This window comes from Octodon degus, unplaced genomic scaffold (assembly GCF_000260255.1).
Source record: "Octodon degus isolate 3935 unplaced genomic scaffold, OctDeg1.0 scaffold00146, whole genome shotgun sequence".
NCBI classification, from domain to species: Eukaryota; Metazoa; Chordata; class Mammalia; order Rodentia; family Octodontidae; genus Octodon; species Octodon degus.
In genome coordinates, this window is record NW_004524722.1 from 852,487 (window position 1) to 868,957 (window position 16,471).

The following is a 16,471-nucleotide window of genomic DNA, read 5'->3' on the forward strand; positions in this document are numbered from 1 at the left end:
AACCTAAGGCTTCTCTTTCTTGTCCTTTCTGCAAGAATATTTCCAACCCATCTCTAAAATCCACAAAAGAGCAAAGACTTCATCTCATCCCTAAGCATCCTAAATATCCCTCACACATATTTTCTCTGCTTTCCAGTAACTTCGATGCTCAAGTTATCCTGTTTTCTCCTACACCCAAACATCCCCTAGTCTGACACAAGTCATTCAAGGATCTAAAATTAAAATTACAAAGCTTTTCTCTCCAACCCAGCTCTCTTCCCTTTCCAACAAACTCTTCCTCAAACACTGTGGGTGGGCAACCAGTATTTCACTAATTGTCTTAATGTTGTCTAATCCTACATAGCTTTCCTCAACCCTAACTGCCTAGCCCAAATCTTCCTCTTCAAGCTCACCTCTACAGTGCTTCCATTCACCAAGCCCTATTCCTAGTCATTTCTGTCTCCAGACTATGGGGTCCCTCTAAAAGTCTTCTCTCATCATATCTCTCCTGGCATTCTGCCACCCCAAACCCCTGCTTATCAGAACAGTGTTCCTGGAAACGTTCTCTACCTTTTCTTAGGCCTATTACCCACGCTTTTTCAATTCTCGCATATGAGACTTCATCTCAGTTACACACACCCGCCTTATTTGCTGGTTCTTACACTTCCGGAAACTCTCTAGAACCTTCACCTCCCTCATTTTCCCTTCCTCTCCAACCCTGACTCCGGTATCCTCCACCCGTCTCAGCCTTCCTAATATCCACTTCTCACGATCTTCTTTACCTCCGGCCAAATCTTGCCTTCGTTATTTCCTGACTACCCTCAACTTTCCTCTCAGTCATTCCCTCATCCCTCCGTGGCAGGCCCTCCCCTACCTCCGTCACTGTCTTAAGAGTTACTTCTCTCCTCCCTTATTCAGTCACCTTCCCCAATCTTTCCCTCATTCCCTTCTCCCTTCAACAGTGTTAGCTGCCCTCCAATTTTTATTTACTTGGCGCCTCCCTAGTCACCAAATTGCCTCCTATGGCAAGTAAACGTCTTTCCAGGCCGCCAACATTTCCTCCTATCCTTTGCCTCCCCTCCCATGCCGCTCTAAAAGCCGACACCATTCTCCAACTGCCAGGGCCAGGCCTCTACGGAGAAGAGGTACGAGTCACGTACCCCATTCGCATCTTGGCTCCGCTCTGACTGCCCCCGCTGCCGGGGAGAGGAGGGCGAGAGGGCAGGCGGCCGAGGTGCATGCTCTTCTCGAGGGCCGACATCAAGGGAAGGCCGTGCGTCGTCAGACAGTAGCACAGGATCCGTCCCACGCTAAGTGTGGTCCAACCGATCACACCTAGCTCTCCTAACAACGCCCAGGCGCCTTTGAACAGCACCCAGAAACCAGCAGCACCGCCTACCGCCCACCGGCTCTGTCAGCCCCGCCCCCTCACCCTGGCGCTTCTGCCGGAAGTGCGCAACAGTCCTCCTACAAAGGAAGGTGGGTAACGGAGTCTGAGGACCCTATAGACTCTCTCAACGACCCTCCCCGGAAGGCGAAGCGCTCCTAATGGCAATGCACGCTGGGGAATAGAGTCCTCACGGAGCATATTCCCTCTGCGCTTGCGCAGCAGGCGGCCTCGGCCCCATCCAATCGCGCGTAATGTAGTGAAGCATTCTGGGTGTTGTAGTCTATTGGAGAAAAGTAGTCTTGGCGCCTTCCTTTGACACCTCTTTCCGGAGACTGTTGGAGAAAGGACTGCTTCTTCCTGCTTCCCAGGCTGCGTAGCGGCGCCGGTTGCCGGGAAACGCAGGCACCAAGGGAAGGGATGGCGGGAGGACACAGCTTAGGTGCTGGCCCTGAAGTTGAGTTGGTGAAGAAGAGCTCTGGCTAGTCATGAAACAGCGAAAAGGCCAGGAAGCTGGGGGCGGCCATGGTCTCAGGAAGAGAGGTAACGGGAGCTGTCAAAAGTTACAGGATGCCTAAAAAGGCGGCCATAGGGGGAAGCAGAGTGTACAGAATTATAGAGAGACTATCAGCTTTGTCGGGATTGGGGCTTGGGGGGAGGGAATGTGGGAATCAACCGACAGAAGAGAGAAAAATAAGTAGGGAACCGAAAGGCTAAGACAGCAACCTCCAAGAATGGAAAGAAAATGGTGCCCGGTCGGTATGTGATAGACGAAAGGGTGGTGAAGAGCGAGGGCTAGAATCGGATGGGTGGAAGAAAAACAAAGTATGAGAGTGTTTTTATTATCACAGGTAAATGTATATATGTCCACATATGTAGCCTTAGAGGGGTGTATCTTAATGGTCCTGTTAGACAATGACCATGTTTTGTTACTAAATCTTCCTAGGACTGTCACAAAGTAGAACTCAGTAAATGTTAAGTTGATTGAATTGAGGCATGAAGAACTATGAGCAGGAGTAGGGAATGTTATAGAATGTAGAAGGAAAAAGTGTGGCGAATGACAAGATACAGTAGTGTTTGGAGTAGGGGTTAAGGTCATGAAAATCCCTTGAGGAGCCTTAAGAACACCTCCTCATGATAGTAGTCCTAAGAGAAATGAGTTTTTGAAATGAGCAGGTAATGTTAACTGCAGGAAAAATAGTGAGGACAGATCAGAAAACTGGACATTGACTCTATAAAGCTGTCTTCAAGGGGGGAAAAGCCATTTTTACATTATAAAATATGAAATTTTATGAGTGAACCTGCCTTTTTATATTGTAATGATTTTAGTGAAGATAGAGGTATGGAAAATAGTCTTAGTAGGGTGTGGTGTTGAGGACTGACCACAGTATGGGAATGAGTCTTGCCTGAGCTGTTTAAATGCCACTGAGGCAGTTCTGAGACTATCTTTCCTCTCAGAAATGGAGCCTATCAAACCAGTGAAGCATACTAGATTGACAAGAGGAATGTCAAAGTAGAAATAATTTTAGTAGGAGTGGTACATAAAAGAATGGGCCATGTGCATCTGTGGGAATGGTCATGTACATACTTGTATGTAAGGTTTTTGTTTTTGTTTTTGTTTTTGGCAAAGTCTTGCTCTGTAGCCCAGGCTAGCCTCGCCCATCACCTTCCTAGCTTGGCCTTTGTGTGTTGGAATTACTAGCAGCTTCATCATACAGTGCAGATAATTTTTATATTAAACACATCAGCTATATAAATTAACCAATTTTTATATTAAAACTTACCCATGAAGTTATGGTGGGTCTTTACTATAGAGAAGAAAGAATGCTTGCTTTAGCATTTCAAAGAATTTGTTATATAGATTTCTGATCTGATAGACTTCAGGGGGGAAAAGTTTTTTAATGAGGCATTACCATACCCCATAGAAAGATGTATATAATATAAAAATAATTTGGTAAGTCTTATAGAAAAGACACTGACTGAAGACAAGTAGAGTCATGCTTAATTGCTCTGTTTACATTTTGGCTTTCTGTCTTTCTGTAATCCAGTTAGTATTAAAGCTAATAAATTTAAACCCATCACTAAAAAATTTGTTGCAGAACCTAAACGTATTGGTCTGGCCTTACTGACTATATGTTCTTGGCAAGAAAGAAAATACAAATAGTTTAAGATGCTCTTTGTTGAAATACTAAATTGTACAATATAGGCTAAATTTTGTGTCCAGAGAAGGAAGTTGCTGTTTTCTGTTTCACATTAATTTTAAAATAAGCTAGGTAAAAAGATAACATCTTAAAATGTAAATGTGGCAATAATTAAAACAAGTTGTAAAAATTTCAACTACTGCTTAGATTTTGAATCTATCTAGTGGTATCATTATATTTCTATTTTGCAAGTAGTATCTTTCAATTAAAGAAAAGTTTTTGTTAGTATGTCTTAATATGTCCTTTAGTTAGCATAATACTAAATACTAATTAGTTATAATGACAGAGTAATAAATAGGTATTCCGTGGTCTGAGTTCTTTGTTACTCATGTATTAGAATGGATAGAACAGGCCTTCTCTCTGTAAAGATTAAAGCATTTTGTTTTAATTCTGAAAACAGATTTGATGTTTTTCTATATTTAGTGTAGTTTTTTGAGTTAGTGTTGTTGATTCCTCCATAGGTTTGAGTGACATTTCGCCATCTACAAGCCTACCACCTCTGGTTGAAGGCCAGCTACGCTGCTTTCTAAAACTTACTATCAATAAAATCATATGGAAGATTACAAAGCCTCCCACTTGTGTACTTGTCCGAGTGAGATGGTGGGGAGAAACATCAAATGGAACCCTCTTTTGTCCCAGGGATGCATTACAGACAGAACCAAAAGCTGTGAGAACAACTACACGTTATGCTATTCGCTGTGGTCCAAAGCAGTTTACTTCTTATCTAACAGGTACGTTTTGGTTTGTATGTCTTTGTGGTACCTGCAGACCTAACATGCAGCAGGTAGTTATGTTATCAGCAATAGGTGTTTTTATGTATGGGATTACTTATTGAAGTATAAAAAAGGCTTCATAATAACCACCAATTGTGCCAGCAGTTAATCCATAGTCTCATCCTTCCAACAATAACCCTATAAGATAATAATTGTGTTTTGTAAACAATAAAACTTAGATTCAGAGAGATGAAATGAATACTCTTTAAGGTCATAGTTGATAAATGGCAGACTAGGATTTAAACACACCTTTGAAAAGATAACTGCTTCTTAATCCAGCTACAGTACTTAGAGGTTGAGGCAGGAGGACTACTCAAGTCAAGAGTTTGAGGCCCGCCTGGGCAACATAACAAGACTTCTTTAAAAATTTAAACGAAAACAACAATACAAGCCCATGGTCATTTATTTCAACTGTACTACATTTTTAGGTAATAAGTGTAGTTTATGGTCCTTACGTTTGATGAGAGAGGAGATAGATATAAAACTTAGTAATCAGAGCCAGCCAGATAGCTCAGGAGACTAAAGCACCTGCTTAGACAGAATGCAGCAGCCAGAGTTCCATCCCCAGTGTGCCGTGCCAGCCCCACCCCCAGGATTGACACTGGGCTGGTGGCGCTTACGTGTAATCCCAGGGCTTGGGAAGCTGAAAACAGGAGAATCACTACAAATCCAATCTGTGTAGTGAAACCCTGTAGACTCTGTAGACCCTGTCCTAAAATATAAAAATAAAAAATAAAACTTAGTAATCAAACAAAGAAATAGATGTTAAATACCAAATTGATATTGTAGTAAATGAGTATTACAGGTTTTCAGAGAAGGAAAGGATTCTTCTATAGGGAACCAGAAGGCAAGATGTCATTCCTGTTAAGGAAAGTATTCTGAAAGTACTGTGTTATTTCTTCATTCAGATCAAACTTTCACATAACTACATTTTGGATGTTGAGGTTATTATATCAAATTCAAGTCAACAAAAATTGAATATTTATAATGTAAACAACGTTGGACTATGAATATTGGAAAGCAGGAGATGAATTTAAAGAAAAATTTTGAAACATCACAGTGTAAAGAAAAATGCTATAATTTAGTCATTGAAGAAAATTATATAGAATACTTGGCATGTGTTAGATGTTATACAAGGTACACTCTGGAGATTACAAACATGAATCGATGAAAATCAGAATGGTTTCTTAATTCTAACTACACAAGTAAGTTTAGTGATAGAGAAGCTTATTAAAAGATATTTATAGACACTCTTGGTACTCTAAACATAAAACAAATGCTCACGTGGGATTTTTATATAATTTAGCACATGAGTGATTATAAATTCAGTAAGAGAAAGGTATCTTATCATAATCAATAATTCAAACATTATTTTGAGGGTCCTGTGGTATAATAATGCATTGAACTTGGCATCAGAGCATGTAGGTTGTTGTTACCAACTACAGAATTCTGGTTATCTTCTCATATCTGACCCCATTTCTTCATCTGTGAAATGAGATCAAGATAGCTACCTTTTCACCTGTTTTCGTAAACCAGGTTGGATGAGAAGAACACAAACTTTGAGGTCTAGACAATCGAGAGCATGAACTCTGGCTTCAGAACTGGATCGCTATGTGATGCTGGAACAGTCCTTAAGATCATAGAGCTTCATTAATAGCATGTATCTGTCAAGAATTACTGTAAAAATTCAATGGAAAAAAAATAAAATAAAATAAAAAAATAAAAATAGAAAGGGGGCTGGTGAGATGGCTCAGTGGTCTAAAGCACCTACTTAGAAAAAGCAATGCACATGGACTGCGGTTCAGTCCCCCAGCACCACATGCCAGCCAGCCCCGCCCCCAGGCGGGCTGAACTGGCCACACACACACACACACACACACACACACAAATAAATTTAAAAATTAAAAAAAAAAAAAAAATTTAAAAATAAAATAAAATAAATTCAATGGAAAGTGTTTGTAAAATGATTAGTCCAGTAACTGGTACCTTATAGTTTTAAATTTTTGTGTGTGGTGCTGTAGATTGACATGGAGCCTTTATTTATTTATTTATTTATTTTTTTGGAACCGGGGATTGAACTCAGACCCTTGCGCTTGCCAGGCAAGCGCTTATTCTACTGAGCCATCTCCCCAGCCCCCTTTATAGTTTTAAGTGTTACACAAATATTAAGTGTTGGGCACTATGGTGGATATAGAGATTTAAGATAAAATCCTTACCAAAAAGGAACATGAAGATAAGTTAAAAGGAATAAAACTGAGACAGAGCATGCTGGTTCATTCCTGTAATCTCAGCACTTGGAAGTCTGAGACAGGAGGATTGCATCAAGTTTGAGGCCAGCCTGAGCTACATAATGAGTTCACGGCCAGCCAGAACTCAGTAAGACCTTAATTAAAGAAGAAAGAAACAAAAAGACGGGGAACTAAACTGACATATATGAAACCGTAATGAGCAATGGCAGACAGTATATGTATAAATATCTGATTATTTGGTACATATACTATCATGTAAATATTCCAGGATGTTAATAGAGGCTAATCTTGTAAGTTATTGGCAAACCAAAAGCCTACTCTTTTTTTTTAGGTACTAGGACTTGAATTCAGAGCCTTGTGCTTGCTGCCGGGCAGGCGCTTCCGCCACTGAGCTATTGCCCCAACCCCCAAAAGCCTACTCTTGCTATGTGACTTTGAGCAAGCCATTTCATTTTCCTCAGCTTTAATATTTCTTTTTTATTTTTCTTTATTTATTCATTCATTCACTACAAGGTCTCGCTACACAGCTCAGACTCGTAGTGATCCTCTTGTATCAAGCCTCCCTAGTGCTTGGATTACAGATGTACGCCACCATGCCCAGTTTTGGTAGCCGGCTCGGCATGCCCCAGAATGTGGGGCCAGCACAACATGCAGTTCTGGGGGTCAAACCTGGATCCTTACACTTACTAGGCAGGCACTTAGACCACTGAGGTATTTCCCTAGGCCTTGGTTTTAATATTTCTATCAGTAGAAGGAAAGGTGCTAAGCACCAAATGTGCTAGTACCCAAATTCATGTTTCTAGTAAGCAAAGAAATCAAGAAATCAAAAAAAAAAAAGAAATCATGGAAAAGGTAAGATTTCAACAGAAGATAAATGAAGTAAACTTTATAAGTTATGTTCTTAGCTGTGGACATCAGCATGGTATGGTTTTTTTTTAGAAAATGAATAGCCAAGAGGTCAAATATTAGTTTATAAGAGTGTGTACTCCAACTGAAAACTTTAGGGAAAGTATGATCATTTCTTTAACCTGTATGATCAATGTTCATTTTATTTTCATTCTCTTATGTACTGTTTTGTATGTACATATCACTTAAAATGCAAAAGTAAACTAGTATGTTCTTACGTCTTAGCATAGAATGTAAAGTCTAGGTTGGAAGCAGATATATGAATTATGATTAAAAATAACACATCAAAAACAATGAGAAGTATATGGTATTTTAAAGTTTATGAAATACTTTCAAGTTCCTCTATTGTGGCTTTCACAGAACTAGTTTGTGCCTATTGGCACCAAGATACAATCTCAGGTCTTCCCACTGTAAGTTCCTCGTGAGTCATTTCAGTAATTGAACAAATGGTGAAAATGAAACATCTTCTGAACCTTGCTAAGCAAATATTCAGAGGTAATATTATCCTAAGATGATGTCAGATTTCACTTGCATATATTATACTTTTCTTCCTCTGTACTAGGACCAGAAAGGTTTAGATGTCAGTGATTAATTAGACTTTAGTTAGGGTGTGTATTTCCATTCCTCTTAATTCCAAATTTTCTTAGTAGCTCACTGCTACTAGGGAAGGAGTAAACAATTAGATACTCTTAGGAGTCAGGGACCAACTTTTGAACTATGCAAGAGCAGCCCTTTGTCCAGTGTAAAACTAGAATAATGAGACTAAAAGAACTGAGATGTGTTACTACTGCTAATTCAAAATGAAAGCCTGAATTCATGGCAAATATATGTAACAATACTCTTTTCATAATATTTTCTTTATCAAATACTTGGTATGTTTTTTATTCACTGAAAATTTTTTTTTCTTTTTTTCTTTTTTTCTTTTGTGGTACCAGAGCTTGAACTCAGGACGCTGTGCTTGCCAGGCAAGCGGAAAGGTTTTTTTTCTTAATGCAAGGTATTCATCATTCTCTAAAATTTTACTGTTCTTTGTATCTTAGGCTCACACTCCCCATTTCGTGCTCCCACAGTGGTATGGCAAGTACATGCCTGGTTTAGGTTGAAATTAAAATATTTTTTTTAAATAAAAAAGTTTTTTAAAATATATCCTTCTGCTTACTTCTGAAAGATAAATGAAAATATCTGAGTATGTTGTGATTGTTTCTGATTAGATATGGCTGTTCTGGTGCTGGAAGTCATCACCAAAGTTGATCATCTTCCAATTGGTAGAGTTCAGATCAATGGAATAGCTCAGCTTTCTCCAACTCGTCAAATCAATGGATTCTTTAACATTGTTTCACTAACATCGAAGAAACTTGGAGAACTTCAGGTAAAAATATTTTCTTTACTGAATAGAATAAAACTTTTTGGGCAGAAATCATGGAGCCTTGTAAAATGGATAGATACATGATTCTTATATATCATGCTAATTACCACTACATGCCTTTATTCATGTTTTTTACCTAGACACTTTGTTTTCCAATTATTCAAATCCATTTAGCACTGTGTTCTGAGATTTCTTCACATCACCTGCTATATTTATTCTTTACTCTATTAAATTTAAATTTATAATGCATTAATTGTATAATATTTTTTCAGTTAGAGTTTCCAAAATTATTAGTAGGATTCCTTTAGTTATCCTTCTTTTAGAGTCCCTGAAAAGAAAGACGGTTTTTTAAATTTTTTTCTTAGCTCCTATTACAAAAACTGAAATATATTGAATGTTTAAACTTTTAAAAACTTATTGCAATAAAAAACACATTGCCATTAATTCCCCTTAAAAATAACCCCTGAACATACACTTTGAACACATTTATCCCACTGTTCTTGCCACTTTCTGAAGCAGTTCTACAAGTTTGTTTTCATCAGTGTCTTTATAAGGTGTGACCAAAAATAGGTGATTGCTACTGTTGATTGCCATCCAATGGAAAGGCAGGCTTGTTAAAAGCATTGTGGTGTGTTTTCATCCACTTTATTCACTGAATCTGGCACCATGAGACATGTCTCTTCACAAAGTCAAAATGACTGTGAAAGGTAAATATTTTGAATTGATTCAGAATATCATGACAGTAGAAGTCTAAACATGACAGTGGACTTTCGAAACTGATTGAAAACGTGGAAAGAATGGAGGAATAATTGTGCTTGAAGCAAGAAAGAGTGTTTTGACAGGGGGTTAATGGCAATATGTCTTTTACAATAGCTTTTTAAAATTTAAATATTCACCCTTTTTTTTTTTTGAACCAGGGTCTACACTATGTAGTTCAGGCTGGCCTAAACTCACTGTGTAGCCCAGGATGGCCTCAAACTTGCAGCAGTCCTCCTGCCTCATCCTCCCGAGTGCTGGGATTATAGGCATGTGCCACCACACCCAGCCCTCACTGTATTTTTTGATCAGACCTTGTATAATGCTAACGCATTAATTTGTTGTTTGATTATGTAAGTAGTTTCTTTGATGTATTTGTTCATCAATTCTGCTTTTTGAAACAATATTAGATACCACTAACTTAGGATACAGATGCAAGAGATGACATTCTCATTTAATTTTCCAGAATACAGCATGATATACACTATGTGGCAGATGAGGTTCTGTTGCTGGGAAGGAACATAGTTTTTATTCTGGGTGTTTTGTTTGTTAGCACCATGCTGGGAACAGAACACAGGGACTTACGCATTCTGGGGAAGCAGTCATCACTAATCCATGTTCCTGATCCCTGGTACCACCAAAACAAACAAACAAAAAAAACCCCACTAATCCATGTTCCTAGCCTAATGGAAAAAACACAGAAGGGACTCTTTTCTGAGAGGTCTCTAGGATGGTGTTAGACTCCATTGGTCTCTCAGTGTACTCTGGGGAGAAATAGTGGCAAGAATGAGCAAAAAATGGACAAGAAGACAAGAGCTGGGTCAGGTGGTAGCCTGTTGCCTAATTGGCAAATGGCCCTCCAACAACAGTTAGGGCATTTATACCTTTGCAAGGTTAGTATCACGTGACACAAGGTTGTCTAATGACTATCTGCCATTAACCAGGCAGGATGCTTTTCTCAGGACTGAGATAGCTTGACTGCTTTGAGCACTGAGGCCTAGTCCTGCTCTCACACATTTGCCCAATTTCTAGCTGCAGTAGCTCCCAACAGGATAGCCTCTTGGATATCAGGTGCCACAGAAATTCAGGAGGATTTATAACTTCTCAAATATGTTCTAGAATATATATAGAAAAATAAATAATAAATGAGAAAATAGTCCATAAAAGGTAAGAGAAGAATATGCGACATTAAGAGATGTAAAAACGTATCACAAACCTACAAGTTTAAAACTGTGTCAGTGGAACAGAAGTTTAGAAATAAATCCAACTAAGTGGAAGATCTTACTGTTTTATTATATTTACATGTTTATGATGTATTACATTTGAAAATAGTGACATCTTATGTTGGTAACTTTATGAGGAAATTGTTTTATTTGCTCTCTTTTGATGGTACAAATTTGCATTAGGCCTGTAAACAATAGTCATGTTTTAAGAGCCATGTTTAAAAATTATTGCTTACCATATATCCTCAGTGCCTATATTTCCAGCTACTTAGTGGGAGGCTGAGGCAGGAAGATCATAAGTTTAAGGTCAGTCTTGGCAACTCAATGAAACTTCACCTCAAAATAACATTTTTTTTTTTAAAAAGCTGGGCATGTAGCTTAGTTATCATGTTCCTCTGTAGCATACACAAGGCCTTAGGTTCAATTCCTAGTATAGAAAAAAAAAATTGTATGTATTTTTATCTCAGTGATTTCACCTTTGAAACTTAAGGAGTTACTTTAAAAAGAAGAGGACGTTATATGCTTATACTTAGTTATGAAGCATATTTTTTAGTATTGGAAACATAATTAATCCAACAATATTAAATTGTCTATTGACATATTTTCTAACTGTAAAAGGAAAAATTACTTAGTTATGATTGTATAGCAGCATGGAAATAATTTTGTATTTATAACAAAGAAAAATTGAAATGATGTGCACATATGTATGTACAGTTGCCTACAGGATAGATGTGGGTGGCGTAGAATAAAAACAGCCATCACAGAAAGCCCTCTATTTGAATAAATTTGTATAGTAGCCCATGCCATATTCCAGAGACTTTCATTCCTGTACTTTCATTTTTGCCTTTACCTTTTTTCTCCTTGTTTGACCTGTTAGCTCTGCAGAGCTGGTTTCTCCCATAACCGTTTACCCTGTGCTTTTGAAATAAACTTTTTGAGGGCTGGCCAAATAGCTCAACAGATTAAAGCGCCTACAAGCAGGTGCAGGGGCCTGCCATGCTGGGCCTGCCCCCCCACTAGGGTGCACCAGAGAGCAATTGAGACTGGGCGTGGTGGCGCATGCCTGTAATCCCAGCTCTTGGGAAGCTGTAAACAGGCAGATCACTATGAGTCCAATCTAGCAGTGAGACCCTGAGCACCCTGTAAAACATTCCCTAAAATATAAAAAATAAAATAAAATAAACTTTGGCAAAAATTTAAAAAAAAAAATAGCTGGGGGGAAAGTGAAAAGGAATTTAAAATTCACATATTTTAATTTCTTTTTAAAAGCTAGGATATATACCATAAAATATACCTTTTTAAAGTGTACAATTCAGTGATTTAAAGGATGACCAGTGATCATTATTATCTACTTTCTGATTTCATTCCAAAAGGCACCACTGCACCTGTTAGCAGCTACTCTCCCAGGTCCCCCTTCCCCAGTTCCTGACAATCATTAATTTTGTTTCTGTCTATGTTTTTTGCCTCTTCTGAATATTTCATTTATACAAAATAACATGTGACTTTTTGTGACTGGTTTCTTTCACTTAATATATTTTTAAGGTTCATTGTGTAACATTATATTCCTTATATGAGTAAATAATATCCAATTTTATTTATATACCTCATTTTGTTCATCCTTCAGTTGATAGTTGGATTGTTTGGCTTTGTGACTATTATGAATAATGCTACTATGAATGTAAGTTCTTTTGTGAACATATTTTTGGTTCTCTTTGGTATATACCTAGAAGTAGAATTAATAGGTAATATGATATCTCTTTTTAATTTTTTGAGGAACTTCCAGAATTTTCCAAAGTGACTACAGTATGTTTTGAACATACTTGAATGCCAATTGATATAATAATATTTGTATTTTTTTAAATGGAAAGGTCATTGGATTTGTCCAGTTTTTCATAAGTAGAGCAGTGCAGACAGAGACAGAAGTCAGATTCAGAAAAGATTAACGACTACAGAAATAAATAGGAATTATACTAAAGAAGTGGAAGGAGCAAGATTTATTTTTTCAGATAAATGACAGTTAAAAAAGAAAGTAGAAGTACAGTAGTATGATATAATGGAGAATACCCTGGATGTGGACATACAGAAATGTTACAAAACAGCCGTGCCTGCGCCACCCCAAGGGCACACAGAGCTAGCCACAGAATCCAGGCATAGTGGCGAATGCCTGTAATCCAGTGCTGGGGCGGCTGAAAACAGGAGGATCACGATGAGTCCATGCTGTATAGTGAGACCCTGTAACAACCAAACACATTAAAAAATAATAATATATATGCATATATAAATAATATATATTGTTGCAAGGATTGTATGCAATAAAAATATTTAGAAACATAACATTATGCTAGGTGTGTGATAACAGCAGATTTACTTGAATTTGAGAGGAGATAATATTGGTAAAAGTATTGTTTTAAAAAGAAAGAATATGTAGTTAAACCTAAAATATTTAGTACCTTAACCTCTACAAAATGTTTACCAAGTCCTTTGTTAGAATAAAGAAAATATGATTTGTTCAGTAGACTAAGAGAAGACCAACTGAAGAAATAGATTAACTATAAAACAGGATCATTGAACAAGTAAGATTTAAAGAGAATTTGATAGGAAAATATGTTCTTGGCATGAGCACAACGGGAGAGTTACATTTGGAAAGGAAAAATTATAGTTAGCAAGGAAAAAGGAGAAACATTTTGAGGTGAAACAGAGCATAGATCAACTTTTGTGTTGTGTGGACATTTGCTTTAATTTCTCTTGGAAGTACCCAAACATGAAATTGCTGATCCATATAGTAAAAAGTAGTTAAAAACTGTTTTCAAGGGCCAGCAAGATAGCTCACTGCACTAAGCGCCTGCTTAGGCAAGCACAGGGACCTGGGTTCCATCCTAAGCCTAAAATGTTAACTCTTTAGTCTCTTCCTGGGAAAAATAGACCAACCTCATCTGGTTGGTTGGTTGGTTGGTTGGTTGGTTGGTTGGTTTTGTTGTTGTGGGTTGGTTGGTTTGTACTTTTTTAGCGGTACTAGGATGGAACAGGACCTACGATATGCTAGGCAAGTGCTCTACTGCCTAGCAATTCCTATATTCTGCCCATTTTTGAAATTTTTATTTTTAGAATATTGGAAGTTTTTAAAATATTTTTGAGTATATTAGGTGGGCTTCTTAATTTATGTTTAGAGAACATATATCCTTGCCTTGTTCCTTTTTCTTAGGAAGAAAACATTCATTTTGTCACTATTAATATGGTATTAGATATAGATTTTTATATGCTTTTTATCAATGAAAAAGATATTCCTTTTCCCAGATTTGCTTGAGATAGTTTATCATGCCTTATGCAGTTTTATCGAGTTTTGGGGTTTTTTGTTTTTGTTTTTTTTGTTTTTGTTTTTAGTGGTACCAGGGATCAAGACCTTGCACTTGCCAGGCAAGTTCTTATTCCACTGAGCTATCTCCCTGGCCCCTCAAGTTCTTTTTAGTATGTATTAGGATAACCATTTGGGATTTTTCTTTTACTCTGTTAGTAGGACTTATTACCTTGATTCTAATTTTATCCTGCCTTTTATTTGGGGTCTGTTACTATTGATTAATCATTCTCTAAGTTAGAGGGCATTTTTTTCTGTTTCTAGTAATTTTTGATTGACTAGTGGGCATTGTAAATTTTGTATTTTGTATGCTTTTTTATTTCATTAAAGGTTGTTCTCTGGCAAGGCAAGTCAAAGAACATTTTGCAATACTAAATGTATGTTGTGAGACTGAGAAGGCCTACTGAGAAAGTTGAGTCCTGGTTTCTTCAAATCTATTATAAAAAAAAAAAAATTAGAAACAATCAGGAGAGTTAGAATACTGTCTCAATTTTTCATAATACTACAGAATTGTTACACATTTTTAAATGGGAAAATATTTTTAAATGAGTCTTCATGTTATTACTAATGTATTTACAGAGAAAGGGTAGAGTGTCTAGAATTTACTGCTTAGTAACCCAGTAGCAAAGAAGGGGTTGGAGAGGTATAAAAAGGAAAAGAGCCATTTAATATAACATAGCAAATGAAAATTGAATGATTGCATGGCTCCTCATTTTGACACTTCAGAAAGTCAAAGACATCCTGTAAGCTTCCAAAGAAAGGAGAAATAATCCCGCCCAAAGTTAATGACGCATGGCTTCACAATTCTCAGTAGCAACTGTGCGAGCCAGGGGACAATTCAGTAATAGCTTGAGAATGTTGAATGAAAATGCTCTGCAGTTCTCTTGAGCAGCCTATTTAATGTGACCTTAGCAAAAAGACATTTTCATGTACACACAGAATTTTGCACCGTTAGACAAAACCTCCGAAAGACTTTCTCTACCAAAATGAGGGAATAAATTAAGAAAGATAGAGCAGGATAATTAAAACAAGAGATCCAGCACAGGAAAAGAATGAAGATAATTTTCTGATGTGAATTTAAATGAAATCTAAGGGTAGTGTCTGTCTGTCTGTCTGTCTGTCTCCCAGAGTAGATGGCAGTTACTCCAGACTGGACTGTATCTGTGGCTCTAAGAGAGACTTCTCAGAAGAAAAGAAAGAAGTGTAGCATACCTGATGTGTCCGAGAATCTTAAGAGAGTTAGGCAACTGGCAGAGTTTAGAACTGAATCACTAATAAGAACAGTAAAAAGTAAACAAATCAAGAAACAAAGTAGTTGTTTTGTGAAAAATTTATTCAGGAAAGAATGAAGAAACTAAGATATTTTTCATTTTTCACTGTAAATCATATTGATGTGCATATCATTATTTTGATTAAATCATTAATCAGTGTTTATATGTACTATACTGGTGAAATAGAAGTGGAGCTCAGTTCTTAGTTTCTATATTAGAAAGTAAAAAAATAATACATGGGAACTGATGGGAAAAATAAGATATATTCTAGATGTAAATGTAAGCATTTCATTTGGAAAGGTTAAAAGCACAAAAATCAGGTTCAGAATTGAAAGTAGTTGTCCATGGGGCAAAAGAAAATGAACAACTGTGTAAAGAACTTATTTTATATAACAGAATTTTAGAAGGGCTCTAAATTATGTGTTCTTGTATTATAGAAATTAAAAAGCCACTTAAAATATGATGAATGTAAGCATTATATAGTGTCAACATTTACTAAAAAAACAAAAAAAAATTAAGTTTGGAGTAAAAATGAATAAATAGCAAAACATTGAGAATGGAACATGAACATATGAAATACTCAGTAGATAGTTCCATGAACCAGAGGTTTAAAAAAATAAAAAACATGCAATGAATAACAGACATTTAATTCTTGTCACAGCACTAGTTTCCACTCCCAGGCATTGACGGGGCATAGGAGTCCACAAGAGGGGTACATGAAGCCAGAGGGGAGCAGTAAGGAAAGAGTGACTTTAGAGTGTTGCTGTAAAGGGAAGATCAGTTTTAGACTGAGAAGTGAGGGCCCAGAGAAAGGACGTACAGTTCATTATAAGATCTAATCTTATACTCCATTGGTACAGATCAGGTATCAAAAATAACAGATGAGTCAGGCTGGCTGTAAGAAAAAGCAACTGCCATAATTACCTGGCAGGGGAGATATCATGATCACGAAAAAGCAACTGCCAAAAACATAAACCAACTTCTAAAAAATACAAAACTTATGATTGG

The 16,471-nt window shown here is 37.2% G+C and overlaps 2 protein-coding genes across 6 annotated transcripts in view; one reads left to right on the forward strand and one right to left on the reverse strand.

Moving 5' to 3' along the window:
• Window positions 1-1,416, reverse strand: part of Ppme1 (protein phosphatase methylesterase 1) — a 124,792-nt gene extending 123,376 nt beyond the window's left edge. Inside the window, exon 1 of the mRNA XM_023702056.1 lies at window positions 1,140-1,416. Coding sequence (XP_023557824.1) covers window positions 1,140-1,240 — 101 coding nt within the window. The 5' untranslated portion in view covers window positions 1,241-1,416. The remainder of the gene's footprint in view (window positions 1-1,139) is intronic.
• A 255-nt stretch (window positions 1,417-1,671) lies between these two features.
• Window positions 1,672-16,471, forward strand: part of C2cd3 (C2 calcium dependent domain containing 3) — a 128,650-nt gene continuing 113,850 nt past the window's right edge. For all 5 annotated transcript variants that reach the window (XM_023702113.1, XM_023702115.1, XM_023702116.1 and 2 more), the window contains exons 1-3: window positions 1,672-1,909; window positions 4,029-4,298; window positions 8,707-8,864. In XM_023702113.1, the coding sequence (XP_023557881.1) occupies window positions 1,855-1,909; window positions 4,029-4,298; window positions 8,707-8,864 (483 nt within the window). In that variant the 5' untranslated portion in view covers window positions 1,672-1,854. The remainder of the gene's footprint in view (window positions 1,910-4,028; window positions 4,299-8,706; window positions 8,865-16,471) is intronic.